Genomic DNA, 20705 nt, shown 5'->3' with positions numbered 1-20705 from the left:
TGAACATTTCTAGAACTGGTACACCCCATCCCTATCCAGAGGGCGGCTGCAAGGTTGAAATTGCAGTCCAGAAAAACGATGAAGACCTAAATGGATTACGGAAGTTGAAAATGGATGAAAGCCATGCGTCGTTTCATAAAATAAAGCTAAACAAAAAGTGTTTCTCTGTTTCTTCAAGTAATTGAATTAAGTCTCTGTTTCATTGGCAATGTTCTCGATATTGCAGTTTGTCATTTGCAACTATTTTGGTATTTGATATTATTGGATTTTAGTAAAAAGAACGTATTGAAGCTTCTTCTGATTTTAAATCTCTGTTACGAGCAATGAAATTCAAAGTTACCGCACATTTCCTCGTCTAAATAATGTAAACTAAATCATTGCTGTTGGAGACTACAAAATGTAAGACGCCTGTCCTATAGTCATTCACAAATATTAAAGTTTTTTACGGGACGAGAGAAAACTAGTATTTATGTAATACATAAAACTTCCAGCTGTAAGATGGTCTTCAGAGCGAGCTTTAAAAGTGACCGAAGAGTTTGGGGGGGGGAGAACGAATCGCTTGTCTGATGGGTCTAGGACCTCTGTTGTCTCGAACGATCGCAGTCACATCAATTTATATCCATCATTATTATCTAATTAATTCGGGTACGAAAATGACTCTATGCTAGCGTCATGAGTGTTACTTGGTCTATAGTTGGACTGAAGATTTACGGAATACAAAAGAGTCTGTTGTCGTCATTTTGGGAAACAATTATCTGATGTCAGGGGGACTGATTTCTATATTTCGGGGGAGGGTAAAGGGAATAATTGTGTTCTACTGAAAAAGATTTGTGACGTAGCCTGAATGATTTGAAGCATTTTGTCAATGTTGAGGTTTATGTAGCAGTTTTGTTGGGTTCGTACCAACTGGCATCCATGGTATTTCTGATAAAGCTGTTTTGGATTCGTTGAACCTAGATGATAGTATCGGAGGCCATCGACCTTATGTCGAGACCATACATAATTACTGGTAGGAGGATTTTTTCGAAAATTATCTTTTTTGTAGTGATAAAACTTTCTCCCCTAATAAAAGGCGATAGGCTAAAGAGCAAGCCGAATCTTTTATTGAAAATGTCAGTGACGTGATCTTCAAATGTCAACCTCTCGTCCAGTTTGATACCGAGAACTCTCCCTTCCACCTCCTATACTGGTAGGGCGATATAAGTGGGCTGGCGTACGCGAAAGATGAAAACGGAAGAAATGGGCACGAGAGATATACGAGTAGTGATCAAAAGTAATGTAAATGTACGATTATCTTAAAGAACCTATATTTATTCATGGACATCAACTTCGTCCCCTTCAAAGAAATCCCCCTCGGATATAATACACTTGTGTCAGCACTTTTTCCAATCTTGGGAGAACTTCTGGAACTCACTTTTCGTTATAATGTTCAGCTTCTTTAGTGATTCTGTTTCTGTATCATCAAAAACGACATCCTATCATGGTTCTCTTCAGTCTCGGGAATAGATAAAAAGTCGTAGGGGGCCATGTCCGGTGAATACGGTGGCTAACGAAAGGTGACATGTTTGTTTTTTTTTTTGCAAAAAACCACGAACAAGCGTTGATGTGTGAGTGGGAGCATTATCGTGATGTAGTTTCCACGAGTGGTTTTTCCACAATTTTTGCCGTTTTCTTCGGACTGCTTCACGCAAATGGCACCTAACTTCCAGCTAGTATTCCTGATTGACTGTACAACCATAAGGCAGACACTCCTGATGCACTATCCCATTGTAATCGAAGAAAACAGTGAGAAGAACCTTCACATGTGATCGAAGTTGCCGATTTTTTCTTTTTTTTTCGGTTCTGGCTCTTCAAGCAGTTTCGATTGGGGCGGTTGGGTTCAAAATGGATCTGAGAACTATGGGACTTAACATCTGTGGTCATCAGTCCCCTAGAACTTAGAACTACTTAAACCTAAGGACATCACAAACATCCATGCCCGAGGCAGGATTCGAACCTGCGACAGTAGCAGTCGCGCGGTTCCGGACTGAGCGCCTAGAACCGCTAGACCACCGCGGCCGGCAGGGGCGGTTGGGCCTTGATATCGACGTCATACCCAAATACCAATGTTCCCTCACATGCCATAACCTTCTTTAGAAGTTATGGATCGTTGTCGACTTCATTGAGCAATTTCTGAGCGGTGCCTATACGATATCGCTTTAGGTCGAACTTCAACAATTTCGGAACAAATTTTGTTTACGTTTCGTGCCCATAACATCCGAAAAAATTGCTCGGTATGAGCCAAAGAATGTGCCAGCGTCATTAGCAACGTCTCTGATGCTGATTCAGCGATTTTCCAGAACCATTTTCTTTCCGGTACTTCTTGCACATTGTCGTCAGTAACTGATATACTAGGGCGACCAGGGTGGTCGTTCTCTTCAACGTCTTCTCGACCCTCTTAGAAACTTCTATAGTACTCGTATACTCTTGCCTTACATTCGCCAAAAAACACAGTCAACATTTCGAATGCAGTGCAGCACTTTATGCCATTTTTAAAGCAAAATTAACTGCAAAGATCCATTTTTTTCGAAATTAATATTTCACCGATCGTAGGAAAACACCTATAACCTTTCCGAATGTCAACAATAAATTAAATATTCAAAACAGCTGAAAATGCAAACGTATATCAGGAAAACGTGTACCAACAAAATATAAAAATATGGGAAAGCCAACGAAATCAAAAAATTGCCGTCACTTTTTGAACACACCTCCTACGCTACCGTTGCTCTCTCTGTAGAGGATGTGTGTCAAATTATGGTCGACAAAGGGGACAGTGTTGTTGTCTATGATGGCTAACTATTAGCACTGCCAAATTCCACATTTTATCGAATTAATTAAATTAATCGCGAAACGTATAGTCAAAAGCCAAAGAAACTGGTACACTTGCCTAATATCGTGTAGGGACTCCTCGAGCAAGCAGAAGTGCCGCAACACGACTAATGTCTGAAATAGTGTGGGAGGGAACTGACACCATCTTGCAGGGCTGTCCATAAATCTGTAAGAGTACGAGGGGGTGGAGGTCTCTTCTGAACAGCACATTGCAAAGGCATCACAGAAATGCTCAATAATGTTTATGCCTGGCGAGTTTGGTGGCCAGTGGAAGCGTTCAAACTCAGAAGAGTGTTCCTGGAGCCACTGCGTAGCAATTCTGGACGTTTAGGGTGTCGCATTGTCCTGTTGGAATTGCCCAGGTCCATCGTAATGCAGAATGGACATGAATGGATGCAAGTAATCAGACAGGGTGCTTACGTGTGTGTTACCTGTCAGAGTCGTATCTAGACTTATCAGGGGTCGCATATCACGCCAATTGCATACGCCCCACACCATTACAGAGCCTCCACCATCTTGAACGGCCCCCTGCTGACATGCAGGGTTCATGGATTCAGGAGGATGTCTCCACACCCGTACACGTCCATCCGCTCGATACAATCTGAAACTAGACCCGTCCGAGCAGGCAACATTCTTCCAGTCATCAACAGTCCAATGTCGATGTTGACGGGCCCAGTCGAGGCGTAAAGCTTTGTGTCGTGCAGTCATCAAGCGTACACAAGTGAGAATTCGGTGCCGAAATCCCATATGGATGATGTTTCGTTGAATGGTTCGCACGCTGACACTTGTCGATGGCCCAGCATTGAAATCTGCAGCAATTTGCGGAAGGGTTGCACTTCTGTCACGTTGAACGATTCTCTTCAGTCGTTGTTGGTCCCGTTCTTGCAGGATCTTTTTCCGTCCGCAGCGATGTCGGAGATTTGATGTTTTGCAAGATTCCTGATATTCACAGTACACTCGTGAAATGGTCGTACGGGAAAGTCGCCACTTCATCGCTACCTCGGAGATGCTGTGTCCCATCGCTCATGCGCCGACTATAACACCACGTTCAAACTCACTTAAATCTTAATAACCGTCCATTGTAGCAGCAGTAACCGATCTAACAACTGCTACAGACATTTGTTGTCTCATTCAGCGTTGTAGACTTCATCACCGTATTCTGTCTGTTTACATGCCCCTGTATCTGAATACGCATGCGTGTGCCAATTTCCATGGCGCTTCAGTGTATTTGAATGCTTTCACTGATGCAGCACCCCGAATAGAATTACGTATCAATCGATAAACAGCACGAACAGAAGATGACGCAGCTGTGTTCAAATATGTTTCGGAAATAAAAGCAAAAGCATAAATAGCTGTATTTTGCAAAGGTGGACCCTGCAATACATGGCACCTCCCTGCAGCGTATATAACTTTCCATGTAGTTTTCATGTTTTATCTGCCGCCGTCATTTTCCTCGCTAGGTATCCTTTACCACGGATTAGTCGCTCACTTGAGCAATCTTATCTCCGGTGCCATCTCTTTATCAGTTGTCTTACATGAATGAAGAGAGCAGACGGAAATTAAGTTGTCTTCTCCTGGTGTGTGCTAAACTAAGCTCACGCAGAAAGAGGCGCACTCACGCCATCGTAGCAGATATGTTTAGATAAATGGTGAGTTTCAAAATACTTTGATGTGGGCAACGTTAGTTGACAACCTAATTGTCTTTATATGTAGTGAGAAGGACGAATAAAGAGTTTTTCTGAAAGGAAAGAAAAGATTTCTTCCGTCTATGCTGTATCTCTCGTCATAAGTTATTTTTTGGCTAAAAATGGTTCAAATGGCTCTGAGCACTATGGGACTCAATTTCTGAGGTCATTAGTCCCCTAGAACTTAGAACTAGTTAAACCTAACTAACCTAAGGACATCACAAACATCCATGCCCGAGGCAGGATTCGAACCTGCGACCGTAGCGGTCTTGCGGTTCCAGACTGCAGCGCCTTTAACCGCACGGCCACTTCGGCCGGCAGTTATTTTTTCTGGTGCATAATATGTACATATGTACGTACGGTTTTCATATCCTCGTAACTGTAGAACAAGATGTTTGGTTCATTCCTCAGCCGCCAGAATGCGAGGATGTGGTCCCAGAAAGGCAGGTACGAAACTGGAACATGAAGCAAAAGAACATACCACGAACAGAATGAAATAGTAAAGCAGCAATTTTATATAAAGTCTTTTAAAAGTACACTACTGGCCAATAAAATTTCTACACCAAGAAGAAATGCAGATGATAAACTGGTAGTCATTGGACAAATATATTATACTAGAACTGACATGTGATTACATTTTCACGCAATTTGGGAGCATAGATCCTGAGAAATCAGTACCCAGAACAACCACCTCTGGCCGTAATAACGGCCTTGATGCGTCTGGGCATTGAGTCAAACAGAACTTGGATGGCGTGTACAGGTACAGCTGCCCATGTAGCTTCAACACGATACGACACTTCATCAAGAGTAGTGACTGGCGTATTGTGACGAGCCAGTTGCTCGGCCACCATTGACCAGACGTTTACTATTGGTGAGAGATCTGGAGAATGTGCTGGCCGGGGCAGCAATTGAACATTTTCTGTACCCAGAAAGGCCCGCACAGGACCGGCATCATGCGGTCGTGCATTATCCTGCTGAAATGTAGGGTTTCGCAGGGATCGAATGAAGGGTAGAGCCACGGGTCGTAACACATCTGAAATGTAACGTCCACTGTTCAAAGTGCCGTCAATGCGAACAAAGGTGACAGAGACGTGTAACCAGTGGCACCCCATACCATCACGCCGGGTGATACGCCAGCATGGCGATGACGAATACACGCTTCCAATGTGCGTTCATCGCGATGTCGCCAAACACGGATGCAGCCATCATGATGCTGTAAACAGAAGCTGGCTTCATCCGAAAAAATGACTTTTTGCCATTCGTACACCCAGGTTCGTCGTTGAGTACACCATTGCAGGCGCTCCTGTATGTGATGCAGCGTCAAGGGTGACCGCAGCCATGGTCTCCGAGCTGATAGTCTATGCTGCTGCAAACGTCGTCGAACTGTTCGTGCAGATGGTTGTTGTCTTGCAAGGGTCCCCATCTGTTGACTCAGGGATCGAGACGTGGCTGCACGATCCATTACAGCCATGCGGATAAGATGCCTGTCATCTCGACTGCTAGTGATACGAGGCCGTTGGGATGCAGCACGGCGTTCGCTATTACTCTCCTGAACCCACCGATTCCATATTGTGCTAACAGTCATTGGATCTCTACCAACGCGAGCAGCAATGCCGCGACACGATAAGCGGCAATCGCGATAGGCTACAATCCGACCTTTATCAAAGTCGGAAACGTGATGGTACGCATTTCTCCTCCTTATACGAGGCATTTCAACAACTTTTCACTAGGCAACGCGGGTCAACTGCTGTTTGTGTATGAGAAATGGGTGGGAAACTTTCCTTATGTCAGCACGTTGTATGTGTCGCCACCGGCGCCAACCTTGTGTGAATGCTCTGAAAAGCTAATCATTTGAATATCACAGCATCTTCTTCCTGTCGGTTAAGTTTCGCGTCTGTAGCACGTCATCTTCGTGGTGTAGCAGTTTTTATGGCCAGTACTGTATGACATCCCTTATACCCTAAAACGAACGTACGATTCAGTCTTTCACACTTTTCTTTAGCGTCTATTCCGTCTAGCACACGATCCGCTTTTTTCACGATTTGGCAAAATTTATCTTTGTTTAACTTTTTGGTCGGGTGCCGTAGTGGTTAATGAACCTAAGGATAGGACACCATCTGGCTATGAATCGTGTGAACTTTGTCTCTTGTGTTATCGTGTTGTAGCTGTTCGTGTATCGTATGTATTCAGTTAGCGTTTTGGTAGCAGTCCACCCTTTGCCTAAACGACCGTGGGGAACCGGTGTACCAGAATGACGGTCATTAGTCCACCGGGGAACTGTTCCCAGCCTACGTCCGCGTCCCACGAAAGAAAAAAGGAATGAAGAGTGGGTTTAACGCCCCGTCGAGATTGGCATTGGAGACGGAGCACAAGCTATAAGCTTGGATTGTATCAAGGATGGCGAAAGAAATATGCCGTGTCCTTTCAAAGGTTCAAATAGCTCTGAGCACTATGGGACTTAACTTCTGAGGTCATCAGTCCCCTAGAACTTAGAACTACTTAAACCTAACTAACCTAAGGACATCACACACATCCATGCCCGAGGCAGGATTCGAACCTGCGACCGTGGCGGTCGCGCGGTTCAAGACCGTAGCGCCTAGAACTGCTCGGCCACCCCGGCCGGCGTTTCAGAGCAGAATCCCAGCATTTGTCTGGAGCGATTTAGGAAAATCACGGAAACTTAAATCTGGATGGCCGGAGACGTGTTTGAACTGTCGTCCTCCCGAATGCCAGTCCAATGTACTAACCAGTGGAGCACCTCGCTTGGTCGATGTCCCAAAAGGTATCGCTCTGCGCGCTACGCTACACGAACAGATCTAACCGCGTGATAAACTGCCGAGGGGATTTCAGCAAAAAGCCATCAGTAGATCAGCAGATTCACTCTAAAGAAGACCAACTCTGGAATATGTTCATATTTCGCATGTTGCTAGCTTACGGCGCCAGTGTGCTCACTAAATTTCACTACAGAGGTTATCAATTAATTGCAGAAATATTGTTCTAACTTCACTGACGTGGCAGAAATCATGGGATACCTCCTTGGGTCTCCTTTTGCCCGGCTTAGTGGAGAGTCGTGGCATGAACTCAACAAGTCGTTGGAAGTCCTGTGAGGAAACGGGCGAGTCGTAGCGCCCTGAAAATATTCTAAGTTCAGAGTCAGCGTGGCCGAGCGGCCCAGCAGCAGCCACGTGGTGCCGAACGTTGACTTAGCAACCGCGTGATGCCGCACAACGGCCGGACCACGCGGATGGGAATTCCATGGTGAAGCTGTGTAGGTGGAGGAGACACGCCGGGAGTGCCAAAGATGGCGGAGTTAGTGAAACCATAGTGGCAGTCATTTCACAGTTCGTATAGAAATTAATAGTAGCCAGATGAATCATGATACCTCAAAAAGAAACATGTACATGACCATTATTTGCACGACGATTCTGATGGTGTAATCAGATTTCCAATATCTTTATTAGTTTACAGTTTAGTATCTGACGATAAATTATACAAGTAACACCCAGCAACGAATTTCCAAAATCCAAACGCTTCATCCCATTTCGTCGATCGACTTGTCTTTAGAAAGCTATTAGTATAAACCTAAATTGGTATAAGTTACAGGCATGTAACTTTAATAGTAGATGGGTTATTGGAGGTCAAAGTGCCAATGACTATCGATCGCGTCAGGGCATAAGTACTGCACAGTTACACGAAAAAACGGTAGCAGCATGATTATAAATATATTTATTCGTCTATGTCTTTCGTTATGGGTCAAATGGCTTTGAGCACTATGGGACTTAACTTCTGTGGTCATCAGTCCCCTAGAACTTAGAACTACTTAAACCTAACTAACCCAAGGACATCACACACACCAATGTCCGAGGCAGGATTCGAACCTCCGACTGTAACGGTCGCGCGGTTCCACACTGTAGTGCCTAGAACCGCTCGGCCAACCCGACCGGCGTGTCTTTGTTTATATCCGATATATACTATTCACGAAGAAATTGGTTAAATATTTACTGTGTTTTAGAAAGCACAGACACATTAGGCTACTGACCGACTTTTTGGTGCTGTTCCTTTGATATATGTTTAATTTAATTTGTTTAGGTACTTAATAATGTGTGTTAGAGAGTGTTTATGGCCCATCCGTAGGAATATTTATTTTATTTCAAGTTATTTAAATGTAAATCCAGTATTTGGTGTGTGTTTCAATATGTTTATGAGTGGATGATGGCTTGGAGACATGGCGGGAGCGCTGTAGCCAATCACAGCGCTCGTTACTTCGAGAGACGTACGGAGGTTTGGGAGGAGCATCGATTCCAGAGAGGACACGAGGTAGTTCGAACAGTGCGGCGCGATGGAGAGTTCAGCACAGGACACAGGAAGTGCTGGACGCGACGATGCGAAGGACGCGGGGTCGGTGGAAAGACTTGGACAGTGGAACAGTTTGCGCGTGGTCGCGGAGGAGAGAAATATTTCAGAGTGCCGACCTGTGCTCTTGTGTGAATTCCGTGGCTTCTGCAGTGAAGACGTAGTGCGCTTTTATAAGTGAATATCTCGCCAGCTATGTTCTTGTTCATAACTAATTACGTGAAGTAGGAATCTATTGTTTCCCTGTTATTCAACTTATATTTTATTTAATTGCTGCACCACCGTCACCAATAAGTGTTTTGCAGAAATGTACCACATTCTCAAAAGTACTTCTACTACCGTACTCATCATTTAAAGTCGTTAAGATAGTACCTGCAGATTTTATTTAATTGCAATTTTTTCATTTATAAATTTATATGTTACATTCATAATTCGCAATTGCTGAGTGACAGAAACCTTCGGCCATTCGATTCATGTATGTATTCTTATCGTATACTGTACACTCAGCAGTATTTTGCCTGTAATGTGGCAACTACGTATCGCAGCCCCTAGACAACGAGACCAACCAAAACTTTTAATATTTCAGTTCTGAGTCGGAGGGTACGTAGTTGAGGGCCACCACCACACCATCATTTCAATTATTATTTTAAGAGCCCGCAGTCCCCTGCAGAAATATTGTGCCATGCTTTCTCTTATAGCTGTCCATAATTGCGACAATGTTGGCGATGAATGTTTAGTACAGGAAGCGACCTCCTGATTATGTCCCATAAATGTTCCACGTCATTCATGTTGGGCGATATGGGTTGCCAAATCACTCGCTCGAACTGCCGGAATGTTCTTCAAGCCAATCGCGATCAGTTGTGGCCCACTGATGTGACACATTGTCATCCATAAAAATTCCAACATTGTTTGGGAACATGAAGTCCATGAATGGCTGCAAATGGTTTCCAAGTAGCCGAACATAACCATTCAGGTGGACCAGAGGACCCAGTACATTCCGTGTGAACACAGCCCATACCATTATGGAGCCGCCACCAACTTGCACAGTGCCTTTTTGGCAACTTGGGACTAAAGCTTCGTGGGATCAGCGCCACACTCGAAACCTGCCATCGGCTAGTACCAACTGAAATTGGGACTCATCTGACCAGGCGACGGTTTCCCAGTCGGGAAGCCTTAGCATCGAACGGTTGTGTTGTTACAATGTAAAAGTGTGGAACTCTGTGCAGGCGGTCGGTCAATGCGATTTAAGGGGCTCCGGAACGCCCTATATTTGCAATGTTAAAATAACGCTTATAAATTACATCTTTCCTCACAAAGTATTTGAGGTAGGAAGTTGAACTTTTTACAGATTATTTATTGGAATATGGGCTACAACTTAACACAGGGATTTTACAAAATTTTAGTTCAGTTATTAAAGATGATTTTTTTTTCAATTGTAATGAAAATTCACAACATTTTTTTGCAATTTTTTATTTATAGTCAAAAATATACAGTTTTTTGGAAAAAGGCTGTGTTAAATTATGCAGAAGGTACTGTGTAACATTTACTGAAAGTTTGAAACAAATATGGTTGGAAGATCCTTAGAAAACATGTAATTAGTATGAGAAAATAAAAGTTTTGGGAATCGAGCGACAAAGATTGGATTAACTTTTTAGTGCATTCCAGGTCCATAGGATGGATTATCTTCATCCTCTGCAAACTCCTCCTCCAGCTTCCTCTTGTTCCTCCTCCTGTTTACTCTTGCTTGTATTTCTAGACTCTTTACAGCCCTGTCTGCAGCCCGAAGGCGTTCCTTGTCTAAAGCAAGCATCGCTCGTACCATGTTAGAACCTATCTTCATTCCCATATTTCTAAATACCTTTGGCTTTCCAACATTTCTCCTTTTCTTAAAAGCCTTCAGAGGATTTCTAATAACTTTACTTTTACTCATTATTATACTTCAACAAAACAGAGACTCAAGAAACAGAATTAATTACGAATATTTTCGAGATAACGACAGAGTAAATAAACATGAAACAATCGACAATCACACCAGCGATATATATTGAACCATCACAGGTTAGCCACAACACATACTTTATCTCACATCACTAAAATGTACCTGATGAACACGGACGTTAATAATAACACCATTTGACAGCAGTTTAACAGCGCCACAGTGGGTCACGCCCATGTAGAACACATTTAAAAAAAAATTTAAAAATAGTTGTAGTCTTCGGAATTGTATAAATATCTATTAAAAGGTAATAGTCTGCAGATTCAGAAAACGCAAAAAAGTAAAAATTGAACTTTTCATGATTTTGAGCCTTTCCGGAGCCCCTTAAGGAACGTGCACCCGCTGAATTCTTCACAGCAGAACGTGTCACCCCAAAGGACATTCATCAGAGAATGAAAGCAGTTTATGGTGATTGTGTTGATGTGAGTACTGTGCGTCGTTGGGCGAGTAAGTTTAAAGATGTTGAGGTGGGAACATCTGATCCAAGTGACAAACAAAGAGTTGGACGTCCTGTGACAGCAACAGGCGAGTTTCACAAGCAAAATGTTGACAGATTGATTCAGGACGATCGTCGTATCACTCACAGAGAAACTGGAAGCACTATTGGCATTTCACAAGAACGTGTGGCTCACATTATTGCTTTGCTTGGCTATCGGAAGATCTGTGCACGATGGGTACCCCGGATGCAGTACTTCAGAGACTGAATCTCACCACCGTACGGCATCCTCCATACAGTTCAGATTTAGCACCGTCTGACTTCCATCTGTTTCCTATAACGAAAGACGATGTGTGGGAACATCATTATGCTTCTGATGAAGATGTTGAGAGAACTGCGAGACTGTGGTTGCGGAAACACAGTATCGACTTCTTCCGTGACGACTTTAGAAAACTTGTTCATCGTTGTCAGAAATGTATTGGCTGGCGATTATGTGGAAAAGAGAATACCGGTAATTAAAGATCGCACTCTAAGGATTATATCTGCGTTTGATTTATTAAACTATTCCCATCCAATCTCAATTAACGAAAGTGAGGGCATTACTTTTCATTCAACCCTCGTAGAAACAGATGTCGTTTTGCTGTTTATGCGATTTTTGGCCCCAGGATAATTAAAAACCTATTTTTTCCAATTGGCTCTGGTACGGCATAGGCGTGGTGGACTGGCTTACCTAGGTAAAACTGTCACAACTGTTGACTCTGGAATTTGGCAGTTATGCACACTGACCTGCCCGATTGGTGTGGTGTCCAACTCAAACCATAGCTGTTTTATTGTGGTTCATTTGTCAAGCACTGTTTAAGTTATGGAGGAGGAGGAGGAGATTAGTGTTTAACGTCCCGTCGACAACGAGGTCATTAGAGACGGAGCGCAAGCTCGGGTTAGAGAAGGATGGGGAAGGAAATCGGCCGTGCCCTTTGAAAGGAACCATCCCGCCATTTGCCTGAAAGGATTTAGGGAAATCACGGAAAAACCTAAATCAGGATGGCCGGTGACGGGATTGAATCGTCGTCCTCCCGAATGCGAGTCCAGTGTGCTAACCACTGCGCCACCTCGCTCGGTTTGTTTATGTTAAGACGCTTACAGCATCATCCGTTGGTAAAATTTTCATTATTTTTTTCCATGACGTTACCCCCTGCATCAATAACATGCTCTTCAAATTTAACGTCATTCCGAGCATTGGTTCTCTTTCTACGGCGTTTTCAATCTGGAACTTTAATTATAGACAGCCTGTTCATATTGGGAAATTGCTCAGGTTTGCATCAAATTTACCTAGAAAATAGCCAAGACTCGTGGCCTAGAAGTACGGGTAGACATCTTCATTAGCTTTTTTCTTAATTTGAGTGTTTTGGATGTACTGTCGATTACTTACCTACGTTTTCCATGAAACATTCTGCAAACTCGTCTAGTGTCAGTGTACACTCATTCCACAGGCGATGGTGATAGTAGTAAGATACTATGACATCCTTTGCGTTGCGAGCCACGTAAATTATCTGTAACACAATACAATAGCAAATTAGGCTGTTTATCGAGATGAACAGAATAAAAAAACCTTGACAAGAAATACTCCTTCTATGATTTATAACCCTTCAAAGTTGTACGATTATCAGTAGTACAGTATAATCCAGTATAGGTTGTCGAGAAGGGGCATCGAACAGTTCATTTTTATTTTTCAAATGGTTCAAATGGCTCTAAGCACAATGGGACTTAACATCTGAGGTCATCAGTCCCCTAGAATTAGAACTACTTAAACCTAACCAACCAAAGGACATCACACGCTGCCATGCCCGAGGCAGGATTCGAACCTGCGACCGCAGCAGCAGCGCGGTTCCGGACAGAAGCGCCTAGAACCGCTCGGCCACAGAGGTCGGCTTAATTTTTCAAGTAGCGATGCAACGCACATTTCATATATGGGTGTTAGCTACCCTGTATTATATTAACTTCTATCACATTTCAATACTCTGACCGAGAACAGACAGATTTGAATCAACAACACTACGTTTTGCTTTGTAAGGGGCATCAGTTACTTTTACATGATTCGTGTAACAACTCATTACTTTTTCAGCGTTCCACATTTTATTTAAAAAATTCATAAATTGTATGAGTATGTCACCGTGTTTACAGTGATGATGAACTTACACACCTGAAAATTTATGATACTTCTCAAAAGTCCGATTTGCAACACCGAAAATGATCGTAAATGTGATTAAAGTGTTTAGACATTGAAAAATGAAAAATACCTGTGAAATTCAGAAGTCTGTTGCTATTTTATACTACACTACTGGCCATTAAAATTGCTACACCAAGAATAAATGCAGATGATAGACGGGTATTCATTGGACAAACATATTATACTAGAACTGACATGTGATTACATTTTCACGCAATTTGGGTGCATAGATCCTCAGAAATCAGTACCCAGAACAACCACCTCTGGCCGTAATAACGGCCTTGATATGCCTGGGCATTGAGTCAAACAGAGTTTGGATGGCTGCCCATGCAGCTTCAACACGATACCACAGTTCATCAAGAGTAGTGACTGGCGTATTGTGACGAGCCAGTTGCTAGGCCACCATTGACCAGACGTTTTGAATTGGTGAGAGATCTGGAGAATGTGCTGGCCAGGGCAGCAATCGAACATTTTCTGTATCCAGAAAGGCCTGTACAGGACCTGCAACATGCGGTCGTGCATTATCCTGCTGAGATGTAGGGTTTCGCAGGGATCGAATGAAGGGTAGAGCCACGGGTCGTAACACATCTGAAATGTCCACTGTTCAAAGTGCCGTCAATGCGAACAAGAGGTGACCGAGATGTGTAACCAATGGCACCCCATACCATCACGCGGGGTGATACGCCAGTATGGCGATGACGAATACACGCTTCCAATGAGCGTTCACTGCGATGTCGCCAAACACGGATGCGACCATCACGGTGCTGTAAACAGAACCTGGATTCATTACCATTAGGTCTAGAACGTGCTTTGCGAATAATGTCCAAACTCGGTTACTGTTTCTATGTGTTATCACCATGGTCCCAATAATTATGCCTTTCAACACTGATTCTGGTAAACGCATGCTGTTTAGTCCGTTTCTCAATGCATTATTATTATTATTATTATTATTATTCTATCGATGGGATTGTGGTGACATCGTCTATTACCATTAGGGAACAACGTAATTTGAAGCTGAACATTTCACAATTAGCGGTGTCGGGATGAATCATACAGAATCATATCTGTCAGAGCGGTAATGTGCGTTATGTGGAACAGTGTTGAGGGCTGATGGCGTATTTATACTGCATGTGCTGTCCACCAGACATGGACTAGTTGCGAGAGAATTAACGCGCCCGTGACAGATTGCAACGTAAATGCGTACACGTATCGAATTTTCTCATCATAAACCTCTAAACCAGTTTGACATCTACACCTACATCTACATCTATACTCCGCGAGCCACCTTACGGTGTGTGGCGGAGGGTACTTATTGTACCACTATCTGATCCCCCCTTCCCTGTTCCATTCACGAATTGTGCGTGGGAAGAACGACTGCTTGTAAGTCTCCGTATTTGCTCTAATTTCTCGGATCTTTTCGTTGTGATCATTACGCGAGATATATGTGGGCGGTAGTAATATGTTGCCCATCTCTTCCCGGAATGTGCTCTCTCGTAATTTCGATAATAAACCTCTCCGTATTGCGTAACGCCTTTCTTGAAGTGTCCGCCACTGGAGCTTGTTCAGCATCTCCGTAACGCTCTCGCGCTGACTAAATGTCCCCATGACGAATCGCGCTGCTTTTCGCTGGATCATGTCTATCTCTTCTATTAATCCAACCTGGTAAGGGTCCCATACTGATGAGCAATACTCAAGAATCGGACGAACAAGCGTTTTGTAAGCTACTTCTTTCGTCGATGAGTCACATTTTCTTAGAATTCTTCCTATGAATCTCAACCTGGCGCCTGCTTTTCCCACTATTTGTTTTATGTGATCATTCCACTTCAGATCGCTCCGGATAGTAACTCCTAAGTATTTTACGGTCGTTACCGCTTCCAATGATTTACCACCTAAGGCATAATCGTACTGGAATGGATTTCTGCCCCTCTGTATGCGCATTGTGTTACATTTATCTACGTTTAGGGAAAGCTGCCAGCTGTCGCACCATTCATTAATCCTCTGCAGGTCTTCCTGGAGTACGTACGAGTCTTCTGATGTTGCTCTTTCTTGTAGACAACCGTGTCATCTGCAAATAGCCTCACGGAGCTACCGATGTTGTCAACTAAGTCATTTATGTATATTGTAAACAATAAAGGTCCTATCACGCTTCCTTGCGGTACTCCCGACAGACGTATGGCATACACAAACGATGATTATGTGGATATGCTTCCGTTTTTTGGTGCATCTGATAACCAGGCTGGTGTTACCACTCGTGAATATGTTGCTAGATATCCTAATCGACGCCATACAGATAAAATGTGTTTCGGCGTCTGGAGCTGCGCCTTCGGGTGTCAGGTTCTCTCCTTCCACCATCGCGTGACAGAGGTCATCCACGGACTCGCCATACTCCAGCTACTGAGGAAGCTATTCTGGAGGTCATATAGGAGGTTTGTCCGTAAAATACGTATAAAAGTTGAATAATGTCTTTATGTTACAGGTTGCAGTCACCGCCAGGTGGGACTACTGCTGTAATCAATCCCATCAACGCTCAGTTCGAGTCAGAGCACTCTGCGTGAAGGTGGGAGTGTGCGGCAGCTTGTTGACAGTCACCCTTTGTCTCCTGCCGTCGCCATGGAGCTCTCTCTGATTGAGGAACAGCGCGTCAACATCAAGTTTCTTGCAAAGCTAGGCAAGAACGGCCGTGAGATTTTTGAGTGTTTGAAACAAGTTTACGGAGACAATTATCTGAAGGAACCAACCGTGAACAAGTGGTTAAAAAGGTTCCGGGATGGCCGAGAAAAGTTCACGATGACCCTCGCCCAGGACGCCCGTCGACATCTAGTTCCGATGCAAATGTTGAACGAATTCGGGCTTGTGTTCTTAAAGACCGTAGATTGACAGTCAGAATGATTGCTGACGAGCTGTCAATCCCCAAAACAATCGTTCACGAAATCCTGACACAAAAACTCGAAATGAAGAAATTGTGTGCGAAAATCGTACCGAATCTCTTGACGCCAGAACAGAAAGCAAAGAGGGTCGAGTGCTGTGAGGATTGGTTGGAAGCAGAGGAACGAGGGGACTTTCTCAACTGAGTCATCACTGGAGACGAGTCCTGGTTTTACGAATTCGATGTGGAGCTCAAATCTCAAAGCAAGGAACGGAAACTAGCAGGAGAAACGAGAACAAAAAAGTCGCGAAAATCAAGATCCAATGTGAAGACAATGTTGATTATTTTCTTTGATTCCAGAGGCATTGTTCACAAGCAATTTGTCCCTCCCGGCCAGAGAGTGAACGGAAATTTTTACGTTGAAGTTCTGACTCGTGTGGCCCGAGTTCGACCGGAGTTGGCAAAAGGGAGCAGGTGGATGCTTCATCACGACAATGCGCCCGCTCACACTTCGCTCGTTGTGCGCGAGTTTTTGGCCCGAAGCTCAATCACCGTGACAGACCACCCGCCTTATTCACCCGATTTAGCCCCGTGTGACTTCTTCATGTTCCCGAAATGCAAAATGGTGCTTCGGGGGCGGCACTTGGGAGATGTGGAAGCCATCAAGGCCGAAACGACACGGCAACTGAACAACATCACAAATGAAGACTTTCAGCAATGTTATCAACAGTGGAAACGGCGTTGGCAGAAGTGTATCGCGTCTCAGGGCGAGTACTTTGAAGGAGACCATATTGTAATACCTGAATAATTGCAAAATAAAGTTGTGATTCAACTTTTATACGTATTTTCCGGACAAACCTCGTACCAAGAACCTCAGAGAAGTACACGTAGCGTAGCAAGGCAGCTGCGTGTCTCGCAACGCACGGTCGTTAAGGTGCTGCACGAGCATGGGCTGCACCCCTATCATTATGCTTCCACGCAACACCTGCATCCTACAGATCGCCATCAGCGGATGCAGTTCTGTGAATGATTCCAACAACACCAGGAAGCCAACGATGACTTTGCGAACAGCGTAATACGGTCGGATGAAGCAGCATTCACTCGTGAGGGTATCTTTAATATGAACAATGCCCACCACTTCTGTGAGGTTAACCTGGACGTTACCCGCGACCGTGGATAGCAAGTTCGATTTGGCATCTACATCCGGGCCGGAATTTGGGCGATAGGCGTTTGGGCCCCTACATGTTGCCTGACTGGTTGACTGTACGAAGGAATCATGCATTCGTCTCAAACTATCTGTCTGATGCACCGGAAGATGTTACACTACATGTTCGGCAGAGGATATGGTTCCAACATGATGGTGCACCTCCACACTCTGGAATTAATGTGTGACAGTATTCCAATCCCAAAGAAAAGAGGTGTTGACAGATGTGAAAATTACCGAACTATCAGTTTAATAAGTCACAGCTGCAAAATACTAACGCGAATTCTTTACAGACGAATGGAAAAACTGGTAGAAGCCGACCTCGGGGAAGATCAGTTTCGATTCCGTAGAAATGTTGGAACACGTGAGGTAATACTGACCTTACGACTTATCTTAGAAGGAAGATTAAGGAAAGGCAAACCTACGTTTCTAGCATTTGTAGGCTTAGAGAAAGCTTTTGACAATGTTGACTGGAATACCCTCTTTCAAATTCTAAAGGTGGCAGGGGTAAAATACAGGGAGCGAAATGCTATTTACAATTTGTACAGAAAGCAGATGGCAGTTATAAGAGTCGAGGGGCATGAAAGGGAAGCAGTGGTTGGGAAGGGAGTGAGACAGGGTTATAGCCTCTCCCCGATGCTATTCAACCTGTATATTAAGCAAGCAGTAAAGGAAACAAAAGAAAAGTTTGGAGCAGGTATTAAAATCCATGGAGAAGAAATAAAAACTTTGAGGTTCGCCGATGACATTGTAATTCTGTCAGAGACAGCAAAGAGAAGAGCAGATGAACGGAATGGACAGTGTCTTGAAAGGAGGATATAAGATGAACATCAACAAAACCAAAACGAGGATAATGGAATGTAGTCGAATTAAATCGGGTGAGGCTGCGGGAATTAGATTAGGAAATGAGACACTTAAAGTAGTAAATGAGGTTTGCTATTTGGGGAGCGAAATAACTGATGATGGTCGAAGTAGAGGGGATATAAAATGTAGACTGGCAACGGCAAGGAGAGCGTTTCTGAAGAACAGAAATTTGTTAACATCGAGTATTGATTTAAGTGTCGGGAAGTCGTTTCTGAAAGTATTTGTATGGAGTGTAGCCATGTATTGAAGTGAAACATCGACGATAAATAGTTTGGACAAGAAGAGAATAGAAGCTTTCGAAATGTGGTGCTACAGAAGAATGCTGAAGATTAGATGGGTAGATCACATAACTAATGAGGAGGTATTGAATAGAACTGGGGAGAAGAGGAGTTTGTGGCACAACTTGACTAGAAGAAGGGCTCCGTTGGTGAGGCATCAAGGGATCACCAATTTAGTACTGGAGGGCAGCGTGGAGGGTAAAAATCGTAGAGGGAGGCCATGAGATGAATACACTAAGCAGATCCAGAAGGATGTAGGCCGCAGTAGGTACCGGGAGATGGAGAAGCTTGCACAGGATAGAGTAGCATGGAGAGCTGCATCAAACCAGTCTCAGGACTGAAGACCACAACAACAACAACAACAGTATTTGGACAAAACATTTCCAGGGAGATGGCTCAGACGTGGAGGTCCAGTTGCATGACCACCACGTTCACGTGACGCAAATCCCCTGGGTTTCTTCCTGTGGGGACACCTGAACGAGCACGTGTACTCTACTCCACCTTCGAATGTGCAAGAATTGGTAGGGCGTGTTCATGCTGCTCTTGTTACTGTGGACGCCCCTTTGCTGCAATGGGTCCAGAGCTGTACGATCCGGCGGGTTGCGCAATGTGTGGACGTGTGGGGAGGTCTCTTTGAGCATCTATTGGTCTGAGGACAACGTATTCTGTTGTGAAGGTCATGCAGTCATTAATATGGACATTATTATTGTCACTGGTTGCTAATGTACAACATCTGAGCGCTCATATTACATGTAGTATAAATGAGAAGCAAATGTTGTGCTACTGTATTGTGCTATCATCTTTAACATCTCGAAACTAATATTGATTTTGTAGTTATTCTGTCGTATGACAGGTTATTTGTTTCAATTCTCTACTTCTTATTTGACTAACCACGTATTTGTTATGTTCAGCGGTACAAAATGTTCAAAAATGGCTCTGAGCACTATGGGACTTAACTTCTGATGTCATCAGTCCCCTAGAACTTAGAACTACTTAAACCTAACTAAGGACATCAGACACATCCATGCCCGAGGCAGGATTCGAACCTGCGACCGTAGCGGTCAGGCGGTTCCAGACTGTAGCGCCTAGAACCGCTCGGCCACACCGGCTGGCTACAAAATGTAAATTTAGGAGACATGTAACCAAAGAAATGGTGTATATTACAGCAGTAAATGACAGAATGAAATTAACAAATAAAAAAAGGCCCTCCAACGCAGGATCGAACCCTCGACCTCCTATACGCTAACACAAAAAACTCTGGCTATTGCACCAACTGTACAGCACAACTAATCTATGCCGACAGAGATAGTTACCATATATGTGGTTAAAGTTTTGCCAGATTGCCACTCTCTAATGTCCTTCTTTTCCTGCCGGATGTACTCGCCGGACGAAATTTTGTGAGCGACATGTTTTTATCGTTGGCCTGTGAGGAGCCGCGCTGCGAAGCCCGAGTGCGCGAATTTATATATGGGAAAACACATTAAAAAAACCGAGGCACAAAGGGTATAAGCATGGGCCAAGGAAAGAACAAATTTGAAGTGAAATGTTTAGCCTTCGCGGATGATATGGCATTGATAACTGAAAACCGAACAGACGCAACAGTTATGCTTGATCTGTTACACGAGATTGCTGAAAAGACTGGGCTAAAAATATCCTATGAAAAAACCGAGTATATAGAACACAAACATCATACAGAAAAGTTTATCAAAACAAACTATGGAAAAATTAAAAGAGTTGATAGATTCAAATTCCTGGGGGAGTGGATCCAAGCCAATGGACTGGATAACACAACAAATAAAGAAAGAATAAAAAAGTTAGAATTTGCATACAAATTAACACAAAACTGCTACAATAAGAAATCAATATCCATACAAGCAAAGATTAAACATTATAATTCAGTTGTTAGGACACAAGCAACGTATGGATCA

At 43.7% G+C, this 20705-nt stretch overlaps 1 protein-coding gene across 1 annotated transcript in view; it reads right to left on the bottom strand.

The window, feature by feature from the left end:
• The window catches only part of LOC126209867 (luciferin sulfotransferase-like), a 108469-nt gene that overhangs the window by 13249 nt on the left and 74515 nt on the right, over positions 1 to 20705 (bottom strand). Inside the window, exons 5-6 of the mRNA XM_049938992.1 lie at positions 12768 to 12888; positions 4914 to 5008 (exon numbers count right to left, since the gene is read on the bottom strand). Coding sequence (XP_049794949.1) covers positions 4914 to 5008; positions 12768 to 12888 — 216 coding nt within the window. The remainder of the gene's footprint in view (positions 1 to 4913; positions 5009 to 12767; positions 12889 to 20705) is intronic.

This window comes from Schistocerca nitens, chromosome 10 (assembly GCF_023898315.1).
Source record: "Schistocerca nitens isolate TAMUIC-IGC-003100 chromosome 10, iqSchNite1.1, whole genome shotgun sequence".
NCBI lineage: Eukaryota > Metazoa > Arthropoda > Insecta > Orthoptera > Acrididae > Schistocerca > Schistocerca nitens.
The sequence above is the reverse complement of the archived record's forward strand: the minus strand, read 5'-3'. Positions and strand labels throughout refer to the sequence as shown.